We start from the raw sequence: 24,399 nt of genomic DNA on the forward strand, positions 1-24,399 counted from the left end.
AATGTAAAAATTTTTACTCTCAACCACAAATGGTAATCAGGTTTGAGAGTTCAATTGATCTCGATTTTTTGTACTTTTTGTGTTTATTGTTTTTTTTGCTTCTAATTCAATCTGAGCACCAAAATGCATGTAACCAATCAATTGAATGTAAAACAACATCAAGTAAAGGGAGAAGGGAAAAAAAGTTTGATGCAAAAGGTTGAGCAAAGAAGAAGGAAAAAAATGCTTCAATTTGGTGGAAAGCAAATGGCTTGGTGAACAAGAGAGGGTTAAGATGATGAAGATAAAGATGATTATGATTATAGAGGAACAAGGACAAGTGGAGAGGAAAAAAATTGTTGAAAGAAATTCAAGTCATGTAAGAATAAGAGTAACCAATGGACATTAAGGTCACTTCTTGGGCTTTCACCTAATCGATGCAAATGTGTAAATGCAACTTTTTCCTCATTTCAATGTTCTATCGATAACTGGGAGTGAAAATGTGATAACACATATTAGTGTTTTTTTATGAATTGGCAAAGTCGACAGTTGATTGTTTCTGATGACTCGTTTCAATTTTATCAGCAACAGAACAGAATGGATGAAATGAGGAGAAAAAATAGTTTTCTTTTTTCCATTTCATTTTCTAACCTCTAATTAGTCTCTTGTGTTTTGGATGCGATTTCATTTGTTGCTAGTACATTATGCATTATGTGAATGTCCGAGGGAAAATTGGCCATTCATAATGTTTACCAATCTAAACTTTTAATCAAAATTAATTGTCTCCAAGTTGGTGAGTCACTTGCAAACCATTTGTTTCACTTTTCAACCTCTTTTCCTCTTCACTTTAACCAGTTTCCTTCAAGTTTATTAAAAGTTGTTTGATTAAATTTGCTAAATTTGACTCTAAAAATGGTCGGAATAAATCATTTGTTACAAAAGGATTGACAAAATTTTGCTTCAAATAAATGAATAATTTTCATTACATTTTTCATACTTTTTTGCTCATCGGTTAGCAAGACTGAAATGAAACTGAAAAGGAACTGGAAAGGAACTGAAAGGAGAAAATGTTGATAAATGTTGAGATAATCTGATGACAACTTTTTTTCCTTTCATAGACTGATTCATCATTAATTTGTCAATGTAAATGCATTATATCATTACGAATTATTTGCATTTTTGTTGTGAAAATTTTTCATGAATCTTTTTCCTTCTAAAGCTCATGTTACTATTAATGGAAATGTTTTTTTCTGTCTTTGTTTGGTCAGTTTTACTATTGTAATTTGCAAACTTTTTCCGGTCAAATAAAGAGGATAACATGAAGAAAAGAGTTACTTTTTGATATTATTCCATGGAAATGAAAAGTGAAGAAAATTTTGCTCAAAGTAAATATAATTAACGTTAATTGTTGAGTAAACTTGATTGCAAGTCAAAAGGTAAACAGTAAAGGTAAACATTGAAAGTTGCAAAATGTTTAAATGATGTAATAAAAGAAGTCATTTTTTGTTCGTAAGAGTTGTAATCTTGGAACATGAAAATGATTGAGTTTCATTTGGATTGTCTAAATGATTGGAAAATTTTCTTTTCTTATTGGATAATGATTTCAATGAGAATGGTGAAAATGATGATAATGATGATGGTGATGGTAAGGATGAAGTTGACCGTAAAAGATGAAAAGAAAAGTGTAAATATGTAAAGAGATGAGGATGGAAAGGAAAAGGGCAAAGAGTAACTTGTCTGAAAGCCAGTAGAGAGTTGGACTTTTAGACTTTTGGCAAAGTGACAGATAAAGATAAGGGATGAGGATGAGGATGAGATGCTTGAAAGTTTTGCTTCAATAAAGAGCAATAAAAGTTTAAGCAAAATGAACGGGAAAACAAGTTAACTTGATTGTTGGTTACTTTTGTTGATGAATGTTGAAGCAAAGTGAGGATGGGTAAAAAGAGTGCAAGAATCATTTTGATTATTTTCATCTTCATCTCAAAATGGCGTCAAGAGTAGCCAGGAAAAAAAGAGGGTCAAAGAAGGAAAGATGAAAAGACAAAAAGCCCCTTTTTCAAAGGCCAACACAAGAATGCTTTTTCGCCTCATTTTTAGGCAAAAACACTACACAAAAGCAAAGTAATGACTTTGCATGAATATTGTTCTTTATCCATTTTTAGGTCGGAAAAAATTCAAGTGTGAAAAGAAAGGATTGATGATGTAAAGAAGAGGGGAGAAAAAAGATGCAAAGGTAAAGATGAAGAAAAGATGATTTTTTTGCATCTTCAACTCACAGTTGAAATGGTTGAAAAGACATCATTGATGCAATTAAGTGATGAACTATGAAAAGTTTAAATTGAAAATGAAAATTGAATGATTGAAGCAAGTGAGAAAAGGCTGTCCATTGTTGTTTATTTCAACGGTAAACCGATGAGTGACTGGGTTTGACAAGGAAGGAGGTTAGAGGTAAACTTGTCTGGCTCATGATTAAAGTTTTGTTGGTAATGAAAAGTGAAAATAACGATTTAATAATGGTAATAATAGAGCGTCAACTTTTTCATCCTCTTCTTTCTTCATTATCATCATCACTTTCATCATCAGTGTATGGCCAAATTATGTCAATGATAATGTTTGTTGATGAAAGGAGAAACGATTTTTTCCCATTCACTGGTTATTATTGAATAATGTTATTGAAAAGCAGCAATGAAAAGATATTTTTCTCTCTTCTTCTTTTTTTTACTACTCTCTTTGCCCAATCAAATAAAGTATAACAACTTTTTATGACAATTTAACTTTTTCAAGCCGGTTAAGGTTCCAAGAGAGTCTCTTGGATCTTCGTCTTTTTTTCAATCAAATTATTATAATTTGCAGCTCCTTGCAGTGCTCAATGATAACCCAAAGCTGTACATCATCATTTTTATTGCACCATCTTTCATTCACTTTGTTTATCATCATCACTATCATCAACTTTCTCCTCCCTTTTCAACTTTCATTTGGTCTTCTTCCTTCTTCTTCCTTTTTTTCATCATCTTTTCCCTTTCCCTCTTCAACAATATTATATTTTTGAATGCTATTGAATTGATAAACGACCAACAATAAACCTTCTGTTGATATAGACGAGTCTATCTGGGCCTTTTGTGCTCATTATTATTCACTTGTAAGCTCATTGTTTCCCTTCATTATGTGAACCTCTGTGTCTCTGTGAGTGTTAAATATACCGTTATAAGGGCAATTTTGATACACACGAGTGCCACTTGGAAGGGTGAGATGAAAACATCACAAGTACTGTTTCTTTGTGAGATCATCTCAATGGCATTATTTTTTCAACACATTAAATTGATTCTTTTGTGTTGCTACTTGCCACACATTTTTAATCTAATTTTAAGTGCAACCCATTTTCAAATTGTTGTGTCTTCGTGTGACTCAAAATCAATTGTTAGCCAATATTTTATATTGAAATTTGTCTCACTTTTTTCTTGTTTTGTCTGGGTTCAAGCTTTGTCTGGTCCATTCAAGTTTCCCTTCAAAATCTTGTCCAAATGATTATCATCTAAAATTGGCTAAGATTTATGGTAACCATTTTGTTGAGGTTTAACTTGTGGTCAAAGGAATAATCTTTTTCCAGATGAAATTGCATTGGCAACTTTTCAATCACAATTTTCGCTATTGATTTTTTTTACTTTTCTGAATTAATCAAGGAAACACTTTGTCTGGTGCTTCTCAGCTTTGTTGATAAAAGTGGATGCGGATGCATCTTGTGCCATCAAAACGTGCACTTTGGTTACTTTGGTTAAACAAGGGTCACTTTTTGTTTGCTTGCTGGACATTTGGTCAACTTTATTTACTCAATTTTACTTTAATGTAGATGCATTTTCATATAAATAAATGCAGCTGAATTAAATGAAAAAGGATATTTATTGCAACAAAGATTTGATAGCTTGATAAACTTATATGCATAATTGAACGCTGATTATATTGAATTGAGCAGTCATAAATGACCTTTTGAATGTTATTCGAGTGATATGTTATTTTATTAGGACATTTAGAGCAACTTTAGTCATCAAAGTTATAGTTATTGTGACTCAATCCAGTCATTTCCAGTCTAATCAAGTGTTTCTGTTACAATGCAAAGTAACCTAATGACGCTTCCAGAGTTGATTCAACCAACTCATCGGTTAAAATTTAACTTACAACTAACAAGTTTTAATGCTAAAATGTAAACAGTTTCGTGTACCTGTTGGTTTTTGCTAGAATAGCTCAAGAAATCGACCAATTTTAAAGATAATTTGGTTAATGTGATTAAATGCAAGCCTGACTTCATGATACCAGTCTTTGTTGCGTTGGAACAAACATTCAAAAGTGCGACTCTAATGCAAATACAATTCAATCGCATTCACCATATTAGCATCTACAATATCACTATGCAGAGTGTTTGATGGTTTGAAGGTCGTATTTCGCTTATAATAAGAGGGTAATACATTAGTGATTCTTCCACAGCTTCACCTACGGAAACCTTGCTACGACTTTTACCGTGTCCAAATCATCAATTTTAAAATCTTTCAGCACAATCCGACCACAAATCTTACCCAGTAGAGTCTGAAGTCATCGCTAGATCATTCAACCAGCTTTAGCGACGAGTGTTGGGATAAATAAAGACTTTCTTTATAAAGTTTTATCAGATTAGTTTTCATAATAAGGCAATAATAACCGACAATGTTGAAGTTGAACTTTTGATTCAACTGATTGATTAACCATAACTGGTTTAAATGGGCTTAATTTGTTTCAAAACAAAATGAAGCAATTATTTATTCAGCTCATGTTTCTTGATTAATCTTGGGCAATTTGTAAGCAAGCCAATTGATCTTTTCAATTGCAGTGTACAGAGAGTTTGCTTGCCTCTTTTCACCTTTTTTTGTTGATGAAAAGTAATCAATGTTTTTCATCCTCAAAAGGGGAAGAGGCTGAAATAAAGCATAACTAAAGGTTGACTGCTTCAGGTTAAAGGTATTGAGTTTGAAAAGTCAGTCAGGGTTAATGGTTGAAAGAGAGTAAAGTTCATTTGAATGAAATTTGGATGTAAAAAAGATGGAGAAAGAGTAAAGTTGAACCAAAGTTTGGAGTGAGAGGAAAAGATTGGATTATTGGTTTACTTATCGACTTTATAACAAGTAAGCCATTTACTGTAAATAAGAGATGAAAAAAAGATTAAGATTTGGATGGGGATGATGAAGATGATGAAGAGACAAAAAAGGATGAAACAGCAAGATGGAATGAAGAGAGGAAAAAAAACTTAGACAGAAACTATTGGTAAAAGAAAGAAGAGAAAAGAAAAAAAGATGAGCAGAAAAAAAAGATGTGAAGATGTGATCCAGTGAAACCTATGATTTAGAAGCATTTAATAGGCTCCATTTGATTCAATGAGTGCCGCATCATTTGAGCCTGAATCCATCATAAGGAAAGATAGAGAAGAAGAATACAAAGATGAAAGATAGTGAATGAGAAAGGAAGAAAGTAAAGTAAGAAAAAAAACCGATTTACATCCATTGACACTCATCCATGTTTCATGTCGACTTGCACAGAGCCTCAAGTTAGAGGCCGACGAGTCTGGCTCAATGCAACCCAAGATGAAGCACTGTTGGGTCATAAAAGGATAGCATCCAGTGACTCACAATCATTAGTTTAAATGCTCGTGTTGACTCCAATTACTGTACAACAATTGAATGTTTGCTGATAAATTTAGAGTCAAAAAGTTTAAAATGTTATCTTCATCTTCATCATCTTCCTTTAAGTACATCATTATCTCTCTCATTTTAAACTTTTACTATCTTCATCTGTTCCTTCATCACTTTCACTTACTCTTGCAACTATTATTATCAGATGACTGTGTTTCTGCTTTTGCTTTCCATCTTCATCTTCTTTCTCTTTATCGTTCTCATTTTCATCCTCTTTTTTTCTACATCATCACCATAACACTTTGTCATCAATGGTAGAAAAGTTTTCATTCATAGTTTCATTTTTCAATTGAGTTAATTGTTTAGCAAATAATTTCATCAAATTATCATTTGTTCACTCTGCTCTCAGCTCAGGCAATTTCAACCATTTTTTACTTGCAATTGGAATTGAAAATCTTTCAGTTTACATTTTCACCATTTCACCAGTTTCACAGTTTACAATTGATTGTAAATTGCAACTTGAAATTGGATTGAATTTGAGGTGGCAAAAAGGATACTTGTAAAAGAGAGAGAAAAGATGAAATTTGAATGAAAGATGAAGGATGAAAATTATGAATGATGAAGAGAGAGAGAGAGAAAAAAGGATCAAAATGAGACACATTAGTTGGGAGGAACCGGATGAAGTAAAGATGAGTAAGGCAAAAATGATGTCAAACAGGAGATGATGATGATGATACTTGAATGTTACTCAGATTCAGAGAAGCAGAATTAATGTGACTAAAAAGTGATGCAAAATGAAACAAGATGAAGAAAGAAATTGATCAAGTAAATGCCAATTTTTGTCCCTTCCAAACTGATGAAACTCTTTTCACCATTCCTCATCATTTTACAAACACAAATTTACGATTAAATTGAAACATGAAATTCAAAATGAAAAAATGAAAATTTTCCAAAGCTATTAACTTTGTTGAACGTAAAGAAAAAACACTTTTTTCTCGTTTCTCTCGTTACTAGAGATGGCTTTTGTTCAAGTGACTTTTCAATCTGTAATGAAACTCATTAGATGAACAATTAATGTAACCCTAAACACTTTGGCCACCCATGAGTAAACACTTTTTCCTCATCATGGTATCAATCATGAGTATATTTTTGACTCTTCAGGTTGTTGTTCATGTAAATTGGTTCATTGAAAAGGGTTGCCTAATGAAACATTTTAAATGTAAATCTTGAAACTGAACAAAATAAAGTGAAGGTTAATGTGAATGAATGATTCAAGTTGAACGACTTTTTGCTTCGTCAAGTTGAGTTGCCTTTCATTTTCAAAGGATAAGTCAATATTTTCGTGTTAACATTTTGTGACTTTACTAGACATTATCACGTTAAAGGAAACAATCTTGTTTTTTAACAGTTTTGTTTGTTTCTTGTTTAAGGTCAATAAAGGAGATGAAGGGAGGAAAGGAAGAGAAGAGAATCTCATTTTGGAAAATAAGTTGAAAGATAAGAGGATGATGAGGAAGAGTAAAAAACTGTCCATTTCATTTCTTGTTTTTCCCCTCTTCTTCTTCTCCAGCATCTTTCCTTCATCTTTACAACTTGCTGCACTTTTGTCTCTGTTCAAGTTACATATGAAAGTTTTAAAATGAAAATGAACAAAATGATGAGAATGATGATGATGATTGAAATGGTTGGAATGAAGAAAAAATGAACATCTTGTTCAACATTTCTTGTTCTTTTTCATTTTTTGCGTTTCATTCTTTTTTGCCACGCAACATGGAAACTGAAAATGTGATCAACTTTGAATTACAACTTGATCGTTTCATTTCATCGTTAAAATGAAGAGTCAAAAAGGTAAACCAAAAAGTTGTTTACATTCAAATCTCAAGACTCTGCTTTTCAATGGATAGAAGTATTGAATTAGGAAAATTGGACATTTTTTTGTTTTCCATTGAAATTTGCAAAGTCTATTCAAAGGCAAAGGTTGGAGTGAAAATTTTCTATAAAAGGTTTTTATTAGCGCAATTTACTTGATTAACTCGACAAGTTGTCAAGGTTTTGCTTTGTTTTGAAAATTTTCATGAGAAGGTTTAAAGAAGAAGAAAGGGCTCGATTTCAATGTGAAATTGATTCCCTGTTATTTGATATTGTTTAATGGCTCTTGATATCTCTTTACAAGTGAAAAGCTGTTCAAAGGCAAAAATACATGGAAATATCTTCAAGAGATTTACTGAGTTTCATATTTTCAGTATCATGGTAAACCTTGCTAACCTCAAAAAAACATTTTCATCAAGTTTTAGCAAATTTTAATCAAAACAAGTGAATATGCAAAGAGCCAAATATCTTTTCTAGGTTTCCGTTCAAACTTGAAAACTGTATTCACATTATTATGACCATGATCTTATCATCGGTCATAGTATGTCAGCTGGAGTTGTACCATATGCAGCGACATTGAATTGAGATCAACAATTGAACAGAAATTCTCTTGTCCAATGATTTACTGGAAATTGAGGCAAAAATTTCATTCGAGATTCTCCATTTCATTTGAGCTAATATTTGAAAGAGTTCATTTATTGACATTCCTTCGTCTTTGCTGGTTAAAAAATTTGATCATTTTGATTGATAAATTAAGCCGCAAGTTGCAAGTTGACAGTTTAATATGATTGATTAAAGACGATTACTGGGAAACATTTTTCATCATTAAGATAACTTTCATTTTTATCTGTTCATGATGAGGTATGAAGAAAAAAGACTTAAAGATTGCTTGAGACAAATTAAGTTGAAATACTTCAACTTTTCCAATAATAATGTCAAGTGGAAAAGTGTTGAACAATGTTTCCCGAGTTTGCCTCACATTCAGCTTTGATCAATCTAAACATCTAAACATTAACAAATTCAAATTAAACTAAAAGGCAAACAAAATAAAAGAAACAAATGAAAAAATTACATGAAAAGTTGCAAAATGAATTCATTTCAATTTCTCGACTTTTGCATCAATTCCTGAAACTGATGAACAAATCATAAACAGTTGAATAATTTGAAAGAGAAACTTGTAAATTTCCTTTCATCGTTTAATCGGACTTTTCAACTGTAACTTTTCAATCGATTCAAGGTAAAAGTTTTTCAAGAAAAAGATTTGCGAGAAAAAAGTTCTTTATCAGAAAAGTTCTGTTAATGACATTTTAAACGGCCTTTGAAAAGGCACTTAAATGGTCATTTAATATTCTTTTGTACATTTTCTTTCACTTTTGCAAACAAATTTCAATTTTCATTTTCTTCAAATGGAATAAGAAAACTGAGTTCAACTTGAATGATTAAATACAATTAAATGTTTACATGGTAAAAAAGAAGCAAACCATTCATGTAACAATATCTTTTCAGTTCAACTTTGAAATTGAAATTTCCAATTGTAAGTTGCAACATTTACTCAATGATATTAATTTATGGATACTTTGCAAGTGTTGACTGGTTAAAGCTGAATGTCAAGTTGCATAAACACAGTCAGGTAACATGATTCAGGAATAAATTTTCAGTTTTCTTTTCATTCCAAGGGATTGTTCATTGTATTCACCAGCATTTTCATGTTCAAAAAGGTAAGAATGCATCAACAGGGAAAGCAAAGAGTAGAAGAAAATAAGAAAAAGCAAAATTTGTTCAATGAAATGTTTAGCCTTTTTTTTCATCATTTCACATGAAACGATAAAAAATACTTTTTCTCTCTTCTTTCATGGAAATTTGATTCAATTTCAAGTTTAACCTTGTTCCTGGCTTAGCTGGTACTTTCTTGTTGCTTCTCAATTTTCATGCATCTTTTGGCCAACAAAGGTTTCATCAGCTTCACAGGCTTGTAATTTTGAGAAGCAAACTGTGAATCCATTACTTTGCTTATTGATTACAAATTTGGTTCAACTTTTGTTTTCCTTTCCGTCAACAGCTTTTTTTTAATAATAATAATGAACGCAAGGTTTGAAATTTACATTTTAATATTTTGTTTGTCTTGTTCATCAGCCATTCAAATGTGTTCAATTTTACAAAATTTATTTAACCGTTTAACACCAAAAGTATAAAGTTGGGCACAAAATTGGTAAATTACTTTTAACCAATTTTCACCCTTCTTTTCAAGCTCCATTTTCATTATTAATATAAACTATTTAGATTATTATTCAGTGAACAAATTTTCTCCATTCCTTACTTTGCCTCTCAACCAGAAAATTTCTTATTCAATTATGTGTTCATTTGCATTTTGAACGCAAATTGTCAAACTTATTCAACTTGACCTGGGATACTTCAAGTATTGATGATGATTACCCATTTAATGTCTGTTTAAACTGATTCCATTGCTAGAAATTTATTTTGCTTTAACTTTTACATTAAATCTTCTTATCATCCAAAGAAATGCTAACTTTAGCTACTAATTTTCTTATAAATAAAGTTCAACCTTCGGCAACTTATTCATCCGATTGACATCAAAGCTACAAGTTGAGCAGCAGCAGCAGCTTCAGATTCACCATCAGGACCAACATCAACCGGTAACAAAGGTAACTCAACATTATCAAAATCATCAGCAGTTTCATCAGGAGCGTTAGTTTCAGGACCATCTGCAGTATCAGGACGATGATCAAGTTGATGAGACTCAGCATCATCGGGATATTCAAGTTCAGCAGCAGCAGTAGCTTCAGATTCACCATGTTTTATTCCGATTGATTTTGTTAGCTTCAATAGCTTGGTTTTCAATCATTGCTTGGAAGTTTTTGTTCACATCATCTTTGTAGAATGATCTTGATATTGAAGTTATCGTTTGAAATCGTTTCGTTCCATCGCGAATTCGTTTTGGAAACTCATGTTCCATGCTTTAATAAGAAAGGTTCATAAATAGTTTTTGATGAAAACTTCGAGTTTACTCGAGTTGCTTATTTGCATGGAAAAGGTGAAAATCATTTTTGAGCAAAAATCTATTTTGTCTGAGTTGTCTCTTCTAGTAGATAATGAATGTTCCTAAAAATGGATGGATATTCAATTATTAAATGAATAAAATTAGACGAATGAATCCATCAGTCAATCTCTAATAAACCCACAACAATTGGCAAGAAATTGGTTGGGAAGAATAAAAGAGAAGTGTAAAGAAAGAAGAAGAAGAGGAGAGAAAAAACAAGATTATTATCAAGTACATGTATCATGTTCATGATGTGTATAATATCTTGAATACTCGAGTATTTACAATATTGCAAGACTCGTATTCACGCAAAGTATTTTTATTATTATCATGAGAAGGAGAAAAAAATGTTGAATACATATTATAATACAAATCAATTTGAAATTATTATTATTACATTTTCAGGTTTAATATACTTCAACCTTTTTGCTTTGCATATTTTACCATCCACTTTGAAGCATAAAAGTGTGCAATATTTAGATAAATGCAAATATCAGTAATGATAAGATGAGGTTAACCCATTGAATGAGCTACAGGGAAGGAAAGAAAATATCGTAATAATAATTCCAATAAAGAAATAATAATGATAAACGAAAAAGAAAATGAGTGAAATCGAAATTTTATAAACTTTCAAATTCCAAGTGGAAATTCAAGTGACCAGAAAATTGTCGATTCGACTGTGCAAATGATCAACTTTTGAGGTTCGATTACTGATCATTCTTGATGAAGTGATCAAGATGAGAGACTCGAGAAGATTGTGATTGACAGAATGAGAAAAGGAACAATTTTGCCATTCAAAATGTTCTTAGCATTTTGAGTTGTTTTCAGCATTTTGAGCATTTCTTTGAGTAAATTATAGCTTAACATTTGCAAAAGTTTATTCACTGAGAATAAATTGAGAATGGAAAATCTGTTGAATAAAAGAATGCTTATGCTTTACCTGGGAGTTTACAATTATTTAAGTTTTACTTTGTATTCAATTCTGTAAATAGATTGCAACTGAATAATACTTTGAATTTCATCTCTTTTCTTTCTTTTCTTTCTTTTCTTTCTTTTTTTTCTTTACCTTTTTTTCCTCTTTAATTTCAATCCCACAGTTTCTTTTGCTACTTGTTTTGTTTTTCATCAACTTTCATTATCTGGTTTAATGCACACCAAAAGTATGATGAAAATTGGAAATGAAAATACATGGAAATGTCTTGGAATTATTATTATCATTATTATCACTGTTATTATGAGGCTCATTAATGAGATGAATTTCCAATTATGTAACTTTATTTTACCTTTACTTACTTCTTTTACCTGCAACAAAAGTTCTGCTTTTTTTCCATTTCAGATTTCTCTTCTCATTTTCACTCTTATTTTTTATCTTTAATTTATCATGTTATATCTTTAACCGTCTTCATTAAGTAAACACTGAAAGTCTAATTTTCTTGTTCAAATAATTTTCCATCTTCATTTCACGATCAACCCTGAACTTCGCAAAAGTTGCAATATTTTACGAGAAAATGGACCAGCGAATAAAGATTCGAATTTCGATCAAGATAATTTCTTGAGTTATGAAGAAGCTGTCGCATTGAATTTTTGGCTCGAAGTCAAGTTGGTCAGAAGAGTTGGTGTCTGTATGAAGAAGAAGCTTCAACCTGGTATTGGTATGTCTACGGTCCTAAGATTAAAGGTTGAGGTCAGGCCATAAGCTCAATAAATCTTTCTAGCAGAGTAAGAGTTCGAAAGGTCTCATAACGTTGGAAAATCATCTTTTTACAGAAAGAACTTTTGAATCTTTTTAAGAACTCAATTGGTAATTTCCGTTCCTTTCAAGCTACAGCTGAAGACTTCGTTTTTGGTGTTAAAAACTTTGCCTTCTATTGTAGTGGATGTTAGCTTTGATTCAAGAATCTGTTTGGATTTGATTTTTTTGCTTCTAAATGTTGATGCTTCATTTAGACAAGATTGAAACATCACCTGAAACTGTAGCAGTTATGATTAATTTGTTTGATTTAAAGATTGACTAGTTGCTGGAAGAAAGGGAAGGGAAAATTTAAAATTAAAAATTTGATTGTCAACATTTTAAAATGTTTTTCCACTGAATAATGTGAGCCAACATTTTGGCAACTTTATTAACCTAAAAGTAAAATAAAGGTTAACCAAATATTGACATGAGATTACTTGATTTTTTCACCCTCTCTCTCTCTCTTCTTCTCATCTTCATCTTTTTTCTTCCCTTTTTTCATCTTTCCTTCTTCTAATATGTTTTTGATTATCTTGAATGATGAAGCAGGAAAAAAAACCTGCATACTGTTCCTATCCAGACATATTATTAAAAAAAATACTTGCAAGATGTTGTATTAAAAAAGACATCAATAACATTCCACTTATTCTTAATATATCAAAATCGTATGATGATGAGGCTGGTATAAAAAGGCATCTCAAGTAAATAACAAGACATGGACCGAAAAATTAGTTGACAGATTCAGTTGATGAAAAATATTGAAAGAGAGATAAAATTTCAAGATTAAATTCAGTGTTTACTTAGGCATGCATATAAAAACAATATTGATTCCTGTTTTATTTTACCGAGAAAAATGTGAAAATAAATACAAATCTGATAAGTTTCATTTCAATTTGCAAATCAATTTTTTTTCAATTTCGATCAAATTTCGAAGCATTTTACTCATTTTGATTCTGATTTTTTTTCTTATTAATTTGATTAGTTTATGAAAAAAGTACAGGAAGAAATTTTTGTCAGCACAAAATTTTCAAGTCAAAAACTAATCATCGAGTTATTTTGCATTATTATTTTGACAACAGATTGCGATAACACTTGAAGTGCTACAATTAATTTGCAAGCAAAAAGCTATTTTCAATCGATAGATGCAGTAATCGATGGAGCAATCGATTTTATCAGCCAACAGATTTTAGTTCGATCTCAAATCAATGTGATTAATCGAAAAGCGAATGTGCCACGAAAAAACACGTTTTGTCCCAATCGCGCTTTGAAGTTAAAACTGTTTTTGATACTTTCTCGAAAATTAGTCATGACAGAAGTTGAAATTTTGTGTGGATCCAGTTCTTGAATAGTTCCATCGATTACGAAAGGAAATCGGTTTTCAAGAATTGGATCACGGGATATAACGATTACAGAAATCCAAACTTTCTTGATAATGACTAGATTAGGCTCGATTGCCACAAAATATTGGTTAAAGTACGCTTTTTATCATATGACCAGTGGTTCACTGGTCTTACAAGTGGCCTTTTTTGTCGAAAAGCTCTCGCTCCTAAATAAATCAACATTTTACATGGAACTTTCAACAAAAGGTTTGAAATCAAATATGTTATTGAAAAAGATTGGATTCGTCCGATGACGGATAAAAATTTTGCATTTAGACCTTCTGCTTTCACTTGAGCTCGCAACATCAACTTTTCCTGTTAATTAAATGAATTAAATCTTTTCCGATAAAATAAGTTACTCATTCAAAAACTCCAAAACTCAAAGATTTTTTTATTCAATAACATATTTGAGTAATAAACCATTTGCTTGCCCGACCTAGCTCAGCATGATTCAACCTAGCCCATTCTCTTTTAGCAAGCATTTTGGTCTTTTTGTGATGCTTTACTATTACATTCGAGTTCCAGCCGTTTCATTGCCTCTAACAAGAAAGTAATTTAGACAAAACAAAATGAATTTTTTATTATCATTTGTTTTGCGCTGGACAAAAAAACGATAACTTACGCTGCTTTTTTGATGGTTATAAATTTTGTCTGAATAGTACAATTTGCTAAAAAAGTTGGTTCAAGATCTCGACCTTTAGATTGGAAACCTTGAAGCAGATGCTCAGAAGCAATTAGTCGAATCGATTGTTAATTATCTCATTCTTCAATCAACCATTGTTTCGATCGAAAATAGATAGATTTCTGAATTTCCCCATCAAATGGATTCAGTTTTTGATAACAAATCAAAAGTTCAAAAGTAATTGTAAACCTTTTTAACAACAGGATAGGAAAGAGAATTTTTTCGAGTTTCAAAACTCAAGTGTCCAATGGAATCAGAATAGCAGAAAGTGTCAACAATTTAACTTTTCAACATTTCCTTCTGTCAACCAGAATTGAGTTCATCATTGAACAAAAAACATTTAAACTGGACACTCAAGTTTCTACCTTTTTATGACCAACATTTTGCTCAAAATCTTAAAAATGTTTCTAAAAAATAATCTGAATATTATAAATATGCATTTTACAAGAAAACATTAAACAAGTACAGTTGTATCCAAAAGCTGAGCAAAGTCAAGCAAAGCGCAAAACACTTGAAATCATCAAAACTCTACCATACTCAACATTATATCAAGCAAAAGAATCGGTTGAAGGATACAAAAAGACAAACTCAAAAACACAATTTTTTATCAACTCAAGTGCATATAAGAAGAAAAAGAAAAAAAAATTCACCCAATTTTGATGAACTTTTGAATAAAGTTTATCTTGTCTTCAAATTACAACTCACTCATACCAATATCATTGTACAAGGTTTCTCAAGACTCTATCAACATGCACCTCATCATAATCTCAAAATTTTCAAATAACACTTCATTCCAAGGAAATAATGTGTCAAATATTTGAAAAGCAATAATCTTGGAACCAGGCAAAAGGAAAAAAAATGTTTGATTTTTCCAAACTTATTTCTTTTTCATCAAAAAAAATGTTGAACAAATAATCAATTTCATTTTTATTTTGTTTACAGAAATGCAAATGATTATTAAAAATTGCAATTTCGACTCAAGACAAAATTGCAATGCAACTGGAAAAGTCAATCAGAAACGGCCTTCCAATGGACTCGCCCGTCTTCTCATTTTACAGATCCTGTTCAAGTCTTTAACTAATTGCTGGAAAACATAAGAAGGTCTAAACTGTAAACAAGGAAAGGCAATCTTTTTCAACTTTTCATATGTAATGTTGAGGATAAACTTGGATACAATGTATTACTTGTAACTAATATGATGAGACTGTGTAAATTTTCACCATCTTAACGGTATCATGTTGTAGCAATAATCTGCCTTCAGTTTGGGTAAACAATGGTTCATTGAGATGGACACTAAACACACACACAGAGACACAAATTGTGGGTCAAAGTTTTGAGCTGTCAAGACAAAAAGGTTTTATGTTTACTCTGAAAGGTCACAACAGTACAAGAAAGATAAACGGACAAGAAGGTCAAAGAGACAGTAAAATCGGTCATAAACAACGGAACGTTGTAATGGTTATTTTTGGTCAAAAAAAGCACAGAATGTACATAAACTGAAATCTGTTTAAATGTTGTGCCAATTATGACAGACATTTGATTAGAGTGTAAATTGTTTGGACAGTTTACTTTGCTTAACTTATTATTTTTACGACCAGTAACTTTGAGGTTCAACATTTATTCGAGTTTTGTGTTGCCCATTTCTGGATCATTTTTTGTGGATTAATCTAGATTGGCTTTCATTGTGAGTTTTTTTCAAATTGAAAGTTGAACTTGCAAATGGATTTGTTGATCAAACTTTTGCTTGAAAAAAAAGTTCAACTTACTTGATGGTAATTTGAGTCGTTCACTTTGGATTTGCTTATTGTTTGATCCGTAAAGTGAATAGGATCTTTTGTTGACTACTTTAAATCCATTCGGTTGAGATTGTTGGTCAACTTTTAGTCCACTTTCATTGGTAAAATTATCCAATTGTTGGTGATTATAGTTTATTTGATTGGCATAACAGTTTGGTATTAAAAGTATCCAACTTGTAATTAATAGATTCATCTTATTTACACTGATTGTTGGTTAAAAGTCAACCAACAGTTTTTTTTGTTTTCAATCACAACAAAAAGTTGTCAAAAAAAGTGAGGAAAAGATGAATACAAAATGAAGACACGAAACGGAAAACAAATGCACACAAATTAATTAAAACTAATCAGTTTATTCATGAGTAAACTGGCCATTACGACATTTAATCCCTAACAGTGTTACTCGATGAAACAGTTTGCTTAAACTGACTAACTTCACTATTCAACATCAACTTTATCATCAGCTCTATACAACTGTAACTTTTGTTTTCAACGCAACTCGACTACACATTTACTGCCATCTACCGAAGGAAAGTTTACCAGGAAACTTGAGACAGGATGGACTGAATGATGTGATGATGATGCGATGTGCTGACGTAAAAAAATTTCAGAAAAAATTAAAAACTTTATTTTGACGATTTAATTTTTCTGAGAATGGCTAAACTCGGTAAACAATCTTCGCTTTACTAAGCGTCGACAATTAAAAATTCAGATACTCATCTAAGACTATGGACAATATCACCAACAAATTGATCAAGATTATCAACAATTTTGTCTTTTATTGCTGATTGTATTCCTACACTTTTGATTTCTTCGATTTTGTTCATTTCAATTTACAGCTCTATTAGGAACAAGTTTGGTTCGCCGTCCGGTTCCTGTTCAACTTGCTTCCACTTTTTATAAAAACTGTCTCGATGCAGGTAAGGCGCTTTAGTTGGTTATTTTTTACAAATCGATTCTTAATCTTCCGTGTTTTTTATCACTTTATATCAGCGCCTTATTATGCAGCTAAATGGCTTGATGAGGAGTTACAAGATATTGGAGGATGGCCTTTAATTTCGAACAACCAGGAGGAAACAACTACAGTAAATGTTGAGAATGGAGATTCGGAAAGTTCAGACTCTGAAGATTTAGTCAAGGCCTCTGTTAACTGGACTGATAGCTATGTTAAGGCTAGAACTGAATGGAATGGCAACTGGATCATTGGCATGTCAGTAATAATCAATCCGAAATATAGAACTAAATATATTTTAAAGGTTTGTTATATTTTCATAGTTGAAGTACAGACACAGAATTAACACTTATTTTTAATTTTCTTTTGTGTCAACTAGATTGATCTGCCTGAATACTCAAGCATTTGGGACACATTGAAAGAGAGCGATAATACTACTGATATCATCAATACTAAAGTTGAGGATTACAAAGCATCAATAAGAGGTTGGGTTGAAAAAATGGGCCGAAAACGTGGTCAGCTAAATAACCAATTAATTGATGAGGTTGTTGCGTTTGAAAAAGAACTTGCTAAAGCCTATTCAGCAGCATTGATGGATAAATCTGAAGATAAATATATGAGTCTTGGTGAGCTCATTGAAACTAGTCCTGAACGAAAGGTAAACTTTAAAATTTTAAGACAACTCAAATCAATTTACTTATCATTATCAAATTTCTTCATTTTAGATTCCATGGGAATTCGTGTTAAGAGAAATTTTTGGAACCGTTAATATTACTTTATCCAAGACTGAACCCATCTTATTATCTCACCAATCGTATTATAAGAGACTTGATGAAATATTATCGACTACCTCAAACAAGTAAGTTACTATTGAAACAAGTTTCCAGGTAACAATTAGATGTTAACATTATTTTACTATTTTTGCAGAGTAATTACTACGTATATTGGTTGGAAATTTGTTTCCCAATATGGAGGACACTTAAATGATTTGCCTGTTGATGAAGTGAATCGTGAAAAATATTGCTTACAAGCAACATTTAAATATTACAGTCATGCATTAAAGCGACTTTATGTTGAAAAATATTTTGACTCGACTTCGCGAAATAGAGTGGCTACAATTGTGAAGACAATTAAAACCTACTTAATCAATAACTTGCAAACTATCTCAATGGCCGATAAAGATCGTGAGATGAAAAATCGTATTAAGAGAAAGGTTCGATCAAATTGTCTCAATTATGGTAAAAATATCCATTTTCTAATATCTGCTTCTCTCTGCATCTGTAGCTTGAAAAAATTGAAGGCTTGGTAGGTTATGATGATTGGATCGCCAAAAAGGATAAAGTCGAAGAATATTATTCAGACATTCCCGATTATTCTGATCGTAAATATCTTGGAAGTATAATAGATGTAATTACAGGACAAACTTATAAAGAATTAAGACGATTGAGACAGAAATTTACCAAACCAATACCAAACCCGTAAGTTCATTACAATCATCAATTTGTATGTTCATTGACAATGAGCAACACATTTTGATTCCCTCAACAAAACAGCAATCATGATGGTTTAATTCATTTTTTTCGGTTTAGCGATGTTCCTGGTATACTTTCTGTTGATAGCTTCTTTGACCAAGAAAACTTGAAATTAGGTAAGTCGAATGATTTTTTCTTGTTTAATTTCACTTTTTAATTGTCAATTGTTGTTTATGTTTTTCAATTTATAGTCTATATATATATTATATTGAGTAACAATTACAATTGTTAATAGTCTAGTTATACGGACACAAGGAGGAGAGTTAATTTAACACACAAACTCTCAGCTCGAAAATGTACAGAAAGAGTAAAAGCTTGATTCAAGATGCAAAATAAATCAAAGAAAAAAGTATCAAATTGAATTGAAAAATTTCAATCAACATCAAAAGCAGTTCTTTCATTGCCTAAACTTTGCAACATTTTTTACCTTCCATTGAAATGTACGTGTAATTGAAATTTTGTCAAATGTTGTTTGCAGAAAAATGAACCAGTTTTAGGTTATTTATTGGAAACAATTTGCCCTTTCATTTTCATGCAAATTTCAATCTCTTTTAAGTCATTCATTCTCTTTCTTTCTTGTGGTTTACTTGAATTTTTCACCCTTTTTTGTGTTACTTGACGAACCAAAGACTCTTCTTCAACATTTAACCTTTTATATTGTTTGCCCTTTTCAACTTAATGATAATATCATCAAGTGAAAGATTGAGAAAGTACAAAATTGATGTAATGCAAAAGGAAAGGCCAGGAAGAAAGTATCGAAAGATTGAAAAATCAAGATTAAATTGTTTTTCAAGAATCACTTTCTTATCATCATGTTCATCATCATGAAATGGTCCAATCTTTTGATTCGCTTTTTTCTCTCTCTCTTTGCTTCTCTCTTGCGATTCGCCTTGATTGTGAAGTTAATTCAGAGGAAAATTGTTACCTCCTTAGCTTTCAATTTAGATGAGAATTGAAACTTGCCCTGAGTCTGTTTCAAACATTTTATTTCTTTCCTCATTTTCTTCTTCATCTTCATCTTTTTCATCTTTTTCTTCTTGTTACCTTTTTTATTTATCTGTGTTCACCAAATTGGATCAAATGAAATGGAAAATAGATTTCAATTGAATTTATTTTCAAATTGAACCGAGAATGTTAAAGAAAGAACAAAAATAATTCTCCAATTTCGCTCGAGCATCATGAAAAATTGTCATGAATTTTTAGCATTCATTTCGTAAACTTTTTTTCTTTTATTTTTTTCGCTGCAAACATTGTGCATCTGTTTGAATCAATTACATAGGGAAACTATTATTATTATGGGAGATAAAGGTTTCAGTTTTATTCAAATCAAGAAATACTTTTTCATTTTCAGCAAATATTTGAGCATTAAACAAGTCAACACATTTAAACAATCAAGTGCATGGTTGATACTTGTTGGTGCTACAGTCCATAGACTTGAACCATGAGTACGAACACATGAAGTCATTCATTTGTTTGATTGTTTGATCGGTATGAGTAAAGAACATGTAACAAACATCAAACAATCTGAAAAAGGTTTTACTTTCAGAAAATGACCTTCAAACGTGATTTAGAGGTCAAATAATGGAGTGACCTTGAATGACCTCGTGTGTTCGTACTTATGGCTCTTCAATCCGCGCAAGCTTATGGTTCAAGTCAAATGCTTTTGCAACCTGCGGAAGCTCATCGGTTGAATCTTGAGTCTGTAGTATCATTCGTAAGCTATGACCACAGACAGATAGAAAAACAAAAAAACGCCAAATATAATTTCAATAGATTTACCCTCTTTTGCTCAGAAAATATTTCAGACTCATAAATTAGCAACGCAACAGACTCAAAGTCCAATTTTTCTTCATTTTGGTGGATGATAAATGAATGCATGCTAAAATAAATAATTGAATGAAAGGAGGTAAAACACAGAGGTAATTTCATGTTTTTTAGAGCCTTTTTATCAATTTGAAACAAAGTGAATCACGTTGAAGGTGAGCAGCACTAAAATGATCAAAATTTTGCTAAACTGTAGCTACTTGTGATGATAATGCTAATGATGATGGTTACTTTTAACCATCAACCATTGTTATGATGAACATGATCATCACCATAATCATGATAATAACCACCAACTATTATTATTTTACTCAGGCAAAAAAGTCACAGCATCTCTTGAGCATTTTTGTCTCCTTATGCATTTTCCTTTTGTTTCGACTTTTCGCTTCTCCCAAACCTTTTCCTTGGCTTTTCTTATTTACAGAATTTTGTCAAATTACGTGAGTTTAATATTGAAGCTTTAATTTGTTCATTTGCCAATTTTTACTTACCAGGTTAAGATGAACCAAGTTCCAGTTGATTACAGTTTGTAAACACTTTTACAACAAAGATCATTAAATGTGTTTACTTTGGGCTACTTTTGAGTCATGATGATATTAACCAGAAAACAAAATGCCAAGAAATGATCAAGAATCAAATTGAAACTGCCAAGAGAGCGATTAAAGGTTAGACAAGAAAATGTTGAGCAAAGGTTTGAAATGATATTTTATTTGTTTAGTAATCAAAGATTAAGTCAACATTCATCTCATTGCAATTGACAAAGGCAAAACACATTTTCTGGTTTCAACGAAATTCTTTTTCAAGAAATTCCATATTCAATCTTGATTGAGCTTAACATTTATCATTTTACATTTGAATACCAAATATTTGACCGCAACCAATTTGACCTGAAATTACCCAAAATTCAAACTTATTCTCGACTGTAAAGGACGATAAATTGATTCAAAAAAGCAGTTAATGCTCAATTCCCTTCATCCTTTATGCTTTCATCCAAATGATTGTTTCTCTTATTCTATCTTTTCTTCTGTATTGTGGTCTGTAAGATCGGTAATCAACATAAATATTGTTCAGCATGAAATTGGCTTCATTTCAGCTCCACCATGTTGTATGAACAATAAGAATCGGTAAAAGAACTTGAATTCTTATTGAAAGTTGTCTCTACTGGTAAATGTCAAGGGCTTCTGCATAAACCTCAAGACTAATTGTTATACTTAAATGGTCAATGAAAGCTATAAAGGATTGTTTCAATCGCAATGCATTTAAAAGATTTGTTTCCTTCATTCACTTTGACTGAATCAAATGTTGACTAAAGTTGCATCTTGAAGCTTGTCAACTCAACCTCATGGTTAAACCATATTGGTAATGGTTTACTGATCAATATCGACTCTTTATCCAGTTCAAATTGTGATAATCAAATGACTTTTTCCCCTCATTTCCAGACACTATCTCTTGATTATTTTTAGCAATTTCAATGTTCATCTCAACCAACCGGCCAGTTCAATGACAAACTTTCTTTACTTTGTTCCCAGTCGATAAACTATGGGATGAAGCCAATTTCATGTTGACTAATATTTTATGCAGTTTACTCCCAGTAAATTTATCGATAAAATATTGGATTGAAAGAAGTTAAATTAAGATAAATTTAGTTTTTGGACAAGAAACATTCAACCGAGAATGAAAAGAGTTTCATAATTAACTGTAAGCCTGAATCCATCCCGCGATCAAAACAAGTTTCTGGTAAATTGGTACGAGTCATTTTAATTGTGAGCAGATAAACATGACACGGGTTGACATGTCAATAGAAGTGGACCCTATCATCATGACTGATTGCTAAATTATTTTTTCTGTGAAAAATCCACATTTAAAAGACTTAAATTATTAACGAAAAATCAACCTTCAGTATAAGAAAAACTGAAAGAGAAAATGAAATCTGGTTTTAATTTCTACTTGCTGCCCCCTTAAAATTGTTATCTTTGTGTTACTGGTTTGATTATTTTCTATTGTTCATTTTCTCTAAATAAATAACATCAGTTCAAATAAGACTGAAGGTGAATCAATGGTCGTTGTATAATTGGATCCATATTACGCGCAAGTTCATTACAACAAAAAAGCAATTGCTTATGATAAATGAGTTGGCTGGTTGGATGTAAAATGCAAAGTATTTGTCATAATTAGTAGTAAGTAAGGGCTACAGCCCGAAAAAGGCGGCCCTTAGCCGCGCATGTCAAATAGAGCGGGGTAAAAAAAGTGGGTACAAAATCGAGGGTACATGTTCATGTAAGGATATGAAAATGTCTCGCCAATTTGGTCCGGTAAGTAAAGACCCTTCTTTAAAAATCTACAGTACCCTAGAAACAGTCATCAAAGAATTGTGTGCACGCAAAGGTGAGAAACTTTGTGTATTAATTTCAAGTTACAATGGGTTGGAAGATTCATCTGCCCATTGTAGACTTTTACGCCTCTACAAGGAAAAGGACTACAAAATGATAATATTTGACCCTCTCACTGCTTCCTACGCTGCCCCTGGTTCGATAGAAAAGATATTCGCCAAGAAGTTAAAAATTAGGATTGGGTGGATTGCATGTGGCCGGTAAAACCTTGGTTCGAAAACCTGTGTGAGAAACTGTATACGAAAGGCAGTCCAACTAACAGGTAAGTATAAAGAACCAACCATTGTGAAATCATATGATTTTGTATTAAAAAATTTTATTCAATTTTATTAATAAAGTCTTATTTCTCTACGCAAGATGGTGCTGCAGTTTTATTTTACCCCCAATTCTTCCCTCTCTTTTCGCGCAAAAACATGTGTTGCTAAGGACCGCCTTTTTCGAGCTGTAGCCCTTACTTACTACTATAATTTAATATCCAAATCTGTTACAGGTACAATCAATTTTTTTTATGTCATCTTAAGTGCGTGAAGCTTTATTTTCCAATCGACATTACCTCATTTTTTGCTGGGATTAAGTGTCGCAGGACTGGTGAAAGTTTTTTAAAAAAATTTTGACACTGAAAATATTTGCCACAACAAGACTCAAGAATTTGATTAGAAGTAATCAACATTATTTTTGTGGCTTCTTGACCTATGTAAAGATCATTGTTAAATCTGCAATTTGATAATTGTAACTAAGACCAGAGTTGACTGATGTAGTATTTTTTCAGCGAGTATATCTAAATGAACCAGTTCCATATTAGTGATGTTGATCTGTAAAAAATATTTCACTAGTCGACATACTTCTTCACATTGAGCTGCATAGGATAGGCTTCTGATTTCTGGATTGGAAAAGTTTGACGATGAAGACGTTGAGCGCAGGGATTCTGGTGTAAAAAGAAAACCATAATTGTGAGTGCATCGGTTCTTGAGTATACGCTAATGAAAAGAATGCAGTGTCAAGAACCTGGAAGTATCATGTTGAGAAGTAAAAGATAATTGTTTAAAAGATGTTTTAGTAGTCGATGATGGTGTGAAGATTAGAAACAAACTAATGTTTGAGAAATTGACCAAAATCGTTTTGACGGGATGAATTAACAAACTAATGAGAAACGACTTAGTAAAAAACAAGCGGAGCTTTACAAATCATCAAACGGTGTCAAAATCCTGACACCAAGCTATCCTGTTCCTCCTGGACCCTTGCATGCCCTTATTTAAGGTTTTAAATGTGCTTAGAGTTGCCCTGGTACTCCTTGCGGATAAAGAAAACACAAAAGAAGCACTCAAAAAAGCAATTGATATTTGGCAAAAAATTTACAATAAAAGATATCATAAAGACATCTAAAATGCCATCTTCACTCCATCACTTCATCATGTTCATTTTGTTTAACTGGTGTTCACTTTTGTTCATTGCTTGCTCCAGCACACTTCGTGTGCATATCTCAGATAATGAGAATGCTGTGGAATAGCCTATTTTCACCATTCATCGGGCAGCTAATTTCATGAGTTTCCCTTAA

The 24,399-nt window shown here is 31.8% G+C and overlaps 2 protein-coding genes across 3 annotated transcripts in view; one reads left to right on the top strand and one right to left on the bottom strand.

Moving 5' to 3' along the window:
• The window catches only part of LOC107366082 (cell adhesion molecule Dscam1), a 70,256-nt gene extending 53,671 nt beyond the window's left edge, over positions 1–16,585 (bottom strand). Inside the window, exon 1 of one of the 2 annotated variants that reach the window (XM_015933656.3) lies at positions 16,120–16,585. In XM_015933656.3, coding sequence (XP_015789142.2) covers positions 16,120–16,342 — 223 coding nt within the window. In that variant the 5' untranslated portion in view covers positions 16,343–16,585. The remainder of the gene's footprint in view (positions 1–16,119) is intronic. The other variant, XM_015933657.3, reaches the window with a different exon arrangement.
• A 383-nt stretch (positions 16,586–16,968) lies between these two features.
• LOC112539293 (endothelin-converting enzyme-like 1) lies at positions 16,969–18,787 on the top strand. Its single transcript, XM_025161705.2, has 7 exons — positions 16,969–17,066; positions 17,140–17,402; positions 17,478–17,756; positions 17,824–17,957; positions 18,026–18,311; positions 18,383–18,576; positions 18,688–18,787. The coding sequence occupies exons 2-7, from the start codon at positions 17,355–17,357 to the stop codon at positions 18,785–18,787; spliced, it is 1,041 nt and encodes a 346-aa protein (XP_025017473.2). The 5' UTR covers positions 16,969–17,066; positions 17,140–17,354.
• Positions 18,788–24,399: the final 5,612 nt, after the last annotated feature.

This window comes from Tetranychus urticae, chromosome 2, assembly GCF_039701765.1.
Source record: "Tetranychus urticae isolate SD_2017Ah chromosome 2, NJAU_TeUrti_SD_1.0, whole genome shotgun sequence".
NCBI classification, from domain to species: Eukaryota; Metazoa; Arthropoda; class Arachnida; order Trombidiformes; family Tetranychidae; genus Tetranychus; species Tetranychus urticae.

Coding starts and splice junctions, on each gene's coding strand:
- LOC112539293 (XM_025161705.2), top strand. CDS start 17,355: ATGTCAGTAATAATCAATCCGAAATATAGAACTAAATATATTTTAAAG. Junction 17,757..17,823: donor AAACTAGTCCTGAACGAAAG/GTAAACTTTAAA, acceptor TCTTCATTTTAG/ATTCCATGGGAATTCGTGTT. Junction 17,958..18,025: donor TTATCGACTACCTCAAACAA/GTAAGTTACTAT, acceptor CTATTTTTGCAG/AGTAATTACTACGTATATTG.